The 10,062-nt window shown below is 29.2% G+C and overlaps 1 protein-coding gene across 1 annotated transcript; it reads right to left on the bottom strand.

Annotated features, from left to right (window-relative positions):
* Positions 1 to 215: 215 nt before the first annotated feature.
* Positions 216 to 3,497, bottom strand: LOC145956944 (uncharacterized). The gene is made up of 2 exons (XM_083072942.1): positions 3,063 to 3,497; positions 216 to 2,880 (listed from the first exon to the last, which is right to left on the bottom strand). The coding sequence occupies exon 2, from the start codon at positions 2,873 to 2,875 to the stop codon at positions 431 to 433; it is 2,445 nt and encodes an 814-aa protein (XP_082929068.1). The 5' UTR covers positions 2,876 to 2,880; positions 3,063 to 3,497; the 3' UTR covers positions 216 to 430.
* Between the last annotated feature and the right edge of the window lie 6,565 nt (positions 3,498 to 10,062).

The following is a 10,062-nucleotide window of genomic DNA, read 5'->3' as shown; positions in this document are numbered from 1 at the left end:
ATGATTAATGTTTTCAATTGTGCAAAAGAGGACCTAAAGTTCATGAGCTTGGTTTTCCAGCTTGTAAATGTACCCGAAGAAGTAGATGAGGCACATGGTTTTCTTGTGCTAGGTCAAATGCAACTATGCAAGGACTACTCTATATTTCTTGGCATTCTATAGGGACAAATAACACAATTTGTCAATAGTCTGCACAACACTACAACCTAGCAACATACAAATCAGCAGGGACGGAGCCAGGATTTCAATACTGGGGGGCCGAGAATAAATAATATATAATTTATAATAAATGAAAATTAAAGTATCAAAAGCATATTATCTGACAAAACTAGATAATAATTAACATAATTTAATAAAAATTATTTCTCATATTTACATTTGATAAATATATCGAACATATTGCAAGATCAAGTTATTCAAGTATGTACCTTTATTTCTTAAGTTGTGCCCGTCGTTGTTTCATGAAGTAAAAATCATCAATTATCATATCAGTTGTAAATCTTCGTGCAATCTCCTTCTCAATATAAACAATCATGTAGTCAGTAAGAAAACCATCTTCCATCTTGTTGCGCAAACTTGTTTTTATAATCTTCATAGCTGAAAAAGCATGTTCTGTAGTTGCTGTTGACACGGGCAGAGTAAGAACAAGTCGTATCAATCGATCAATTAAAGGATAAACATTTGATTTGCCAACCTCTACTAGTTTTTGACATAATTCACCAAGAGTTGACAAATTATGAAATTTGGGATCCTTTGGCACATCAAACTCATAATGTTGCAATTCATATTCCATATGAATCATTTCTTGGTCAGAAAAATCTGAAGAGTAAAATTTCTTAGCTAGACTACAAATATCACAAGCATTAAATGATTTGAATGCATCTTTAGGATCCAAAGCTACACTCAACATAAGAAGTTCAGTTGATTGCTCGCTGAATCTACTATTCAATTCTTTCAATTGATAATCTATCGCTGCAGTAAATATATCTACACGATAATGATGCTCAACTGTCACAGAATCCTTTTTAAGCCGAGTTCGAATTATGTCAGAGTAAGTAGCACTCATATCAGGAATTGGTACACCTCGGCTATTGCAAAAAGAGTTAACATTTTCTAAAAGAGAATCCCAACCAAAATCCCTTAACTTTTGAATTAGTGACTTTGTGCTAGAAACCAAACACATAGCATTCACAATGTCTTGATTCTTTTGCTGCAAAGCTTGACAAAGCTTGTCTGTGATTCCCATAATTTCTTTCATAACATGTAAAATGAAAACAAATTCAAAAGACATCAATACTCTGAAAGCATAAGTAGCATCACCTCGTTGAGAGCCAGTTCCATTAACCACCAAATCTTCAAGAACTGAAGTAGTTGCATTAAACATGCGTAGAAGGCTACATATTGAATTGAAATGAGAACTCCATCTAGTATCTCCAGGTCTTTGTAGTGTGCCAATTTGATTAGCTCCCCTCCCAGTTTCAATCTCATCATTTGCAACCAAACGTGCAATTTCAGTCTCATAAGCATCATGTAACTCATCATTGCGTTTGCAAGAAGAACACACAACATTAACAATCCTACTCAAGTTTTGAAAAAAAGCATGAACATCACTTGAATCTTTAGATGCAGCAACAATAGCTAATTGTAACTGATGAGCCAAACAATGTACATAATATGCATAAGGACATTCTTGAAGAATAAGAGCTTGCAAACCATTCCACTCTCCACGCATATTACTAGCTCCATCATATCCTTGGCCTCTAATATTTTCAATGTTGAGATTATGATTAGACAATACTAAACAGATTTCTTGCTTAAGAGTGGATGATGTAGTATCTTTCACATGTACTAAATCCAAGAAGCGCTCTTTAACAAATCCATTCTTATCAACAAATCTAATAACAATAGCCATTTGTTCTCTCTTAGATTCATCTCGAGCTTCATCAATAATCAAACAAAATTTTGCATCACCAATCTCTTCTCGAATTTCATTTTGCACCCTTCTAGCAAAAACATTTAAAATTTCTTTTTGAATAGTAGGTGAAGTGTATTTTGCATTTTGAGGAGCATTCTCCAAGACAACTTGATCTACTTCGTTATTATAAGAAGCTAAGAGTTTAGTCATTTCAAGAAAGTTACCTCGATTTGTTGACCACAAACTCTCATCACGTCCTCTAAAAGCACAAGCTTGAAATGTCAACCATTTAACCACATCGATGGATACTTTAAGACGCAACCGATTGCTTAGAATTTGCTGTGAAGTTTGCTTGTTCAACACTTTATCAATGTGGCATGATTGATTCTTGAAATCTTCTAAACATCTAAGAGCAGCATTGTGAACAGAATTAATATTTTTCCCCATGTGAGATAAAAATGCACAATCTTTTCCATTATTCACTTTCTTCCAATTTCTAAATCCTGCCGAAGTGAATGGACTTGGTTTTTTAGAAAATAAAAAACATGGAAAACAATAGGCAGCATCTTTTTCCGGTGAATATTCTAACCAAGAAAACATTCTAAACCAATGAGCTTGAAATCGGCGAGGATGATCTTCAAGACCTGAAAGTGGATACAAATCCATTAAAAATTGATATGGTCCAAACTTCACATACGCCCTACGAATATCATCTTGTTGATTAATAGGATAGTTCCAAATTTGTAAACGTTTTCCAGGATCGCGAATCAAGGTACCACTCTCAATTGTTTCTTGTTCAGTCCTCAAAGCTTTGGGAGGAGGTGGCTGTTGCTCATCAACTTCAGCAACATCATCAACATTTGTATCTAAATTTGAAATTGGTGTATTAGACAGTGTTTCTTCATCATCTCTCTCTTTTCTTTTGAAAAATGATTCAATAGTTGTCTTCCTCATCTTCATTGAACCTAAAAGAATTTAAAACTATAAAAATCATACGAAATAGGCAACAACACTAACACTCTTAACAAATTCTAATTAAATTGAGGGGAAAAGGGTTTTCAGCATAATAGCAAAGGGGAAAATATTAAAATAATTAAAAGAAAACATTCATTAAAATATTAGTAACAAAAAAGAAGTGTTAATTTACCTTTTGAAGAACTAAAATAAAAAGAGAGATTGAAGACGCAAGGAGCCAAGGAGAGATTGAAGAACCAATGATGCGGTGCAGGTGTTGTTATGAAATAAGAATCAATGACGAATTGATGATTATTGATTGACGTGGTGCAAGCTGTGAATTGTGATGCTAACTAGTCAATAGTCACTACCCAATCCTATTCCTATTGCCAGTGTTACTTGAGAATTGAGAAGGCAAGAATTGGAATGATCAAATGAGGCGCTACATTTTTTTAAAAAAAAAAAAATTCCAAAGTGATACCACATAGCAGGCCGTACCAGAAGTCCAAAAGTTGAATAAAAAAATAAATTTGGGTTATTCATTTAATTATACATATGAGTTTATATTAAAAATAGGGGGTGCCATATAGTAATATATATGTATATAAAAAAAATTAAAATTGTTGGGGGGGCCGTGGCACCCATAGGTCCCCCCTTGGCTCCGTCCTTGCAAATCAGTACTATAGAACACTATTATTACTCACAGAAGTTGCTATTTTTGCCTCTCCATATTTTCTTCATTTCATGCAAGACACCTTTCTCACTGAGTATTTCCATGAAGTTGTAAATATTAAAAATAACTAAACAATTGTCAATTTGTGAATCCTTGGTGGATTGATTTTATCCAATTCTGCAAGACAACACCTATATATATATGTTATCCAAACTTTTGGTTTATTTTATTATTATTATTATTTTAATTGACACTTATTTTAGTTATTTGCTCTATATTTTTATTTTACTTCAACTCTGTTTTTTATTTCACTGCAAAATTAAGACCAAAATCATAAATAAAAAAATCTAATTATTTTTTGAATTTAATCACAATGGACAGATAGGTTAAAAAGTTTACATTATCATTCAACATATTGTATTAATTATATGATAAATTTATAAAATTTTATAATAACTATCTTTAAAATAACTTGTTATTATTTTTTTTTTTGGTGTTGTAATAACTTGTTATTATTTGACATTACAAAGATATTTAACAATAATAATATATTATAATTATCTTCTTATTTTAGGGGAAAAAAGACAAAATAAGAAGAAAAAGATAGAAAGATCGGAGAAATAAGTTACCCATGGCCCATCCTTTTTCATCATTTAACCCATAAAGCCATTATCCTATTCAAATCTCAAAACCTCACTCGGTTATCAATCCATGACCCACTAACTTGATATAAATTCTAACCCAATAACCCATGATTTATATTTCCTTAATTTGGGTTCCCTCACTCAAATGCTAAGCAACATGAGGTTCTATAGCCCTAAAATATATAATGGTGGTAAGAACAAATTAACTACATGAGGTTGTTACATTGTCTGAACCATCTTCTCCATAAAGCAAGAAGCTAAGAATAATTACCTTCCAAAAAAATGGAAAGAATAATTAAGAAGAAATTAAAGTATAATTAAAGGTCGTATAATAAATAAACTCTGTCTTAAGAAGTGTCCAATATATTAACGTTAAAAAAATGAAACGGGTAACTTTATTCGAAAAAGGCATCATATTAGTAATGGTAAATAACCTCAATATAATGGAAAATGAATCATCTGACTTTATGAAAAGAAATGAATCTGAATTCAATATAACGCAAATAGAGGTTATTGAGATCTGTCACAGACACATCTACATAACATATAATATTGTGTTAGTATAACTAGCACGTTGTTTCAGATACAACACTTATCAAATATATTTTCTTGATATATATATATATATATATATATATATATATATACTCTCCATTGTATCATAATTATTTTTTTTGTTAAAATATCTTTTTAATTTTTATATTTTATTTACTTTATTTTTTAATTCTTATAATTTAAAATAAATATTTTTAGTCACTATACTTATCTTTTTCAATTATTAATAGTCCTTATAGTTCAATATACATTTTTTTAGTCCATACACTTGTAATTTTTTTAATCTTTTTAGTATATGTTGTTAATTTTTATTATAACGTTATCTCTATTGTGTTGACGTGACATAAATATTAATTCAACTTTGTATATGATGAATTTATTTTTTTGTAGTTACTTTAAATTTGGTCTTTCGATACTTTATATTTCTTTTGTATCCTTACTTATAACATCTATTATTGAGATACCTATTTTTTTATTGTAACAAATTTGAAAACCTTTACTATGTCAACACAAAATAGACAACATTAGAAAAAGAATTAAAAATAAAATAAAATGATTAAAAATTTTCAAGTATATATAGGGATTAAAAAGATTTATCTTAAACTGTAAGGACTAAAAAAGATAAATATAGAGACTCTAAATGTCTATTTTAAAACTATAGGAACTAAAAGATAAAGTAAGTGAAATTGTAGGGACTAAAAAATTATTTTAACTATTTTTTTGTTTGGGCATCTCCCCAACATAGTTTTAACACTTTTCCAACATAACTTAAACACGAGCTAAAAGAGTGAATCAACACTCGCTCTTAATTAAACATTTATATAACACTCTCATTATAAAAAAATTAAGTTAACTTATTTATAAATATTCAAGGTTCATAACATTTTTTTTTTCATTTGTCAAGAGTCTCATTTTCAAAAGAATTACTTGTTGTTTTAACTTTTAAGAAATACGGTTCATCTTCTAAGGATCATTATCATATAAAAATTATAAAATTTATATGTGTGTATGTGTTGAGTTCCTATGTTCTACACTTTGGACATTAGTTGTGTCATAATTTTTGTGTCATGTGTTCATGTCAGAGTGAGTGTTTTGCTTCTCAATGTCATGGAATGGATAGGTGATGTTTCCAACCGGAAAAGACGAAAAAGAAAAAAGAAATGAAATAAGAGTTGACCATTAGAAAGGTCTTCATTTGGATTAAGTCTTGTGAAACCCTATGAGAAGATCAAGATTCCTCATGATTGTTTGATGCCTTACTCACTAACTCAAAAGCATCGGGACAAAAGCAAGAAGGTTTACCCAACTAAAATTTACATTTTCCAAGCCACTTAATAAGTTATCTCAAGAATACTTAAAATCTCCTCTATTTAAAACTAGTATCATAAAAGATGATGCTTGATTAACTCTGATGGATCATAAAGCAAAAGGGAGCATATTCCATATTATTCCATTCCCTTTTTATTTTATCATTTTCCAAATTCTATTTGCTTAAACAACTTTTGAATTCTTTTTTTGTAAAAACTTATTTTGAAATTCTTTTATTTTTACCATATGATTTTTTTAATAAAAAAATCACAAATCAAACCCAAAAATTATGTTTTTAAATAGAATTTATCTAATGGAGGATACATATGGTTTAGACAAAAAAATATTATGAACTAGTGTTTGTTTCATTTTAAACCATAATTGTTCCATCATCCCACTTTCTCAATTATCTTTAGTTTTGTTGATTTCATCATGTCTTGGACCTGAGTTGCCTCTAACATTTTCCCTTTTATATGCTTTTTTATGTCTTTTAGGTCTAATGAACATCATGTAATTCCAAACTATGTGGTTGAGTAACCAAAAGAATATGATATCTAAACTTAACCAACTAATCCATGTGTCTAGTTAACTTGCAAGCTATAACAAATTGCAAAAGACACTTAATCTTTTGTTGGGGACAAAAAAATTGTCTCTTTTATGCATAAGAATGATAAGAAAACATAAAAAGAAATACCATAAAAGTATAAAGGACAGATTAGACCAAATTTAGTTAACGTGACTCTACTCATCAAGCCTACATTCATAAGATGTTCATTACCCCAAAATATATTGCAAGTTTTCTAAAGAATCCTCCCTACACGTTTTATGTTGAAACTTGAGAAACTCAACTTCATATTGACTCTCCTTTATCATTTAGGATAATGACCCCTTTTTAGACACATGATTTTTCATTTCTTCTGACAACCAAGTTAGGACTAATTTTGGACATTTTTATTTTAATTTTAGGCAATAGTTTTTTTATGCATCATAGATATGTGTTATATATGAGAGAGAAATAAAAATCGAACATAAGACATTGGGTTGGCTTGTTTCAAATTAAAATTTAAGATATGCTCTAATACCATTGGGTGCAACGAGAGTTCTCACGTACATGTCTCTATATTGATATAATATTGTCTACTTTGAACCAAAATCTTCATCGATTTGGTTTTAGTCATCACCGAAAAGACTTCATATCAATTGAGACATTCATGTATTTAAAAACCAATGTTAGACTTTGATTGTACCTCAATAAAGTGTTTCTAAAAAAGTATTTTTAAAAAAATTCTTTAAGAAACTAATAATAGTTGCTTTTCTAAGTAAACAATTATTTATTAAAAAATTAGATTGGACAAACATGTCAAAAAAAAGTAGAAAAATTCTTATTTTATTAAAAAAACACATCTTATGGAAAAGAAAAAAAAAAATAAACAAGCAAACTCAATGTTGCAAGCATATGTAGATATTATATTTTTTTTATCAATTATATAAGTTTTATGTTAGTATGATCTAAATTTTTCTAATGTGATATTTTTTGAACTGAGTGTGTGTGGACTCTTATGTTCTTGTCTTTTAATGCATGTGGTACTGTTTTCAATATCGTGGAAAAATAGGTAGCCAAGGAGTATAAGTAAATTAACAAATCATCACACCATGAATATTCGTTATCACCACTCTTAACTAGGACAAATATTCACTCAGGTCCAATAAGGATTTTCTATTTGTGCATAAATATTCTTTTCTCAATATGTTGATAAGGAATATCCCAACATCGTAAACTCCCAAGGTCAAGATAAAAGATCATAGAAACCTCCCTAATTGAATTTATTTTCCAATACTGTCAGCAAAATTATGCATGATGCTCAAACACATGCGCATCACAAAGTGATTCAATTCTCAAATGGCTAAGTTAGAGGCTTAGTCTTAACACAACTAGCTAGATATATAACTTTGACTTCATGAATGACTAAGTCTCAAACCTAGTCTTGCACAAATGGCTAAGTATGAGTTTAGATTTCTCAAATCACATATTGTTATTCACACTAAACCTTCACACACAATCCTACATACCAAACGTCAAGATTTTCACGCATAAAGGCACATTTCCAAATGTCCTCATACACAACAATAACCTACGAAGAGTGTAAGCATAACAAGTGGAGTTATATTAATCTTATTAAGTTTATCTTTATCTCATTTGAAAGCTAATAAAATCATATACAATTCTTATGTTGACTTCAAAACTTGATGTAATAATCCGTTGTACCTAAAATTACAACAAACACTGCATACTTTCCTAACTTTGACAACTTGGCCTTTATTCACTAATTTATTAATATTTTGAATATGGACATTATTTTTAAATGATTTCAAAATCATTAGTTAGCTAACATGTAAAGCTACAAATCTATGAAGACGACGAAGCCTAATTCAATCATTTAGCACTTAAGCAAGGCATCCATTCGCTTAAGAGAGATACACTCAAATCACTTAAGTGAGTTCCTACTTGAGACTCTTAGTCATGAATTCACTTGAGTGAATCTTAATTTGCTTATGTGAGTTATGGTAGCCCCATTTGCAAATTTTGTTATTTTGAAGTTTCAAATCTCTTCAAAACCATTTTAAGGGTGTATTTGATTCGCTAAAATTCATGGTATTGGACAAGACAAAAATAGTTATTTTGCATTTGATTTACAAAAGAGTCATGGCACAAGACAAAAAAGAGGAAGAAGTTTAAGACAAAAATCCAACTTTTTGCTCCTCAAGAAACCATGGGACAACTTTTTGTCCAAGTACAAAAACACACTATCATATGTTGTGCTAATACCAGCTCGACCCTTATCATTATTGTCATTCACCGCCACTATTGTCACCTACTACTATCACTGTTGTTGCAATCCACCACTATTGTCCTTATCACTATTGTCGTTATCGCTGCCACCATCACTATTGTCGCCACCATCATCTCTATTAAAATAATAATAATTAATTATGATAATTAATATTAGAAGTATATTGTAATAAAGTTAATATTATTTTATTTATATTATCTATTATTCACTAAACAATGTATAAAGCAAAAAGTTATCCCATGATTTTCACATTTATCCTTAAGGGATGGTTCACATTATTGACTATGGGGGTGAATACCCCCATTATTTTTTTGACGTTTAATTTTCTTCTATACATATTACAAATATAATGTGCCCCAATTTATTAGGTTAAAAACTAAGTGTCTTCATTGTTCTTGTTGTTTTATTTTGTAAAAAAAAAATCAGTTAATTTATTAATTTTTGAAATTTTTATTTTATAGTATATTGGTGGGGTTGAGCATTTCTTGCATCTATGCATTTTATTTAAATAAAATATAAAATGTAAAGTAACTAAAATAGAAAATAAATGATAAATAACCAAAAATAAAAAAGATTGAATGATAAGAGAGAAAAATAATTGCTTGTCGTTACAAAAGAAGAGTTGTGGTTGGTTTATGATGATAAGGTACCAATTACCAAAAAATTAATGACAAGTTACCAAAAAATGATGATAAGGTACCGGTAATTGAAAACTAATTTTTTTTAAGTTAAAGTCATTTTTGGAGTTAAATAAATAGAATAATAAAAAATGACTATAATATTAAGGTGTAAAATTGACTATTAAAAAGTGAAAACCAAATATTTCATTTCCTTTCTATTATTATAGATATATAATATTAATTATAGTTCAATTAAGTTAGTACAGATATTTTAGAGTTGGTCCAAGAGTAAACTACTAAAACTCAATTTTTAAGCCTACCAATTAAAAATTATTTGCTAGTAAGGTTTGTAAAGTAAAAAAAAAAACTATATATATATATATATAGATAGATATATAAAGACTCAACATATAATTATTTTATTTCAAGTATTAAAGTTCCTCTCAAATTTTATTTCATATTTCTATTATTGTTGGACTAATCTTGAAAATGATGATGACTAGCCAAGTCTATATTATACTAGTTTTAAAAAGAAAAAGAG

Source organism: Cajanus cajan, chromosome 4, assembly GCF_000230855.2.
Source record: "Cajanus cajan strain Asha chromosome 4, NIPB_CcT2T_4, whole genome shotgun sequence".
Classification (NCBI taxonomy): domain Eukaryota; kingdom Viridiplantae; phylum Streptophyta; class Magnoliopsida; order Fabales; family Fabaceae; genus Cajanus; species Cajanus cajan.
The sequence above is the reverse complement of the archived record's forward strand: the minus strand, read 5'-3'. Positions and strand labels throughout refer to the sequence as shown.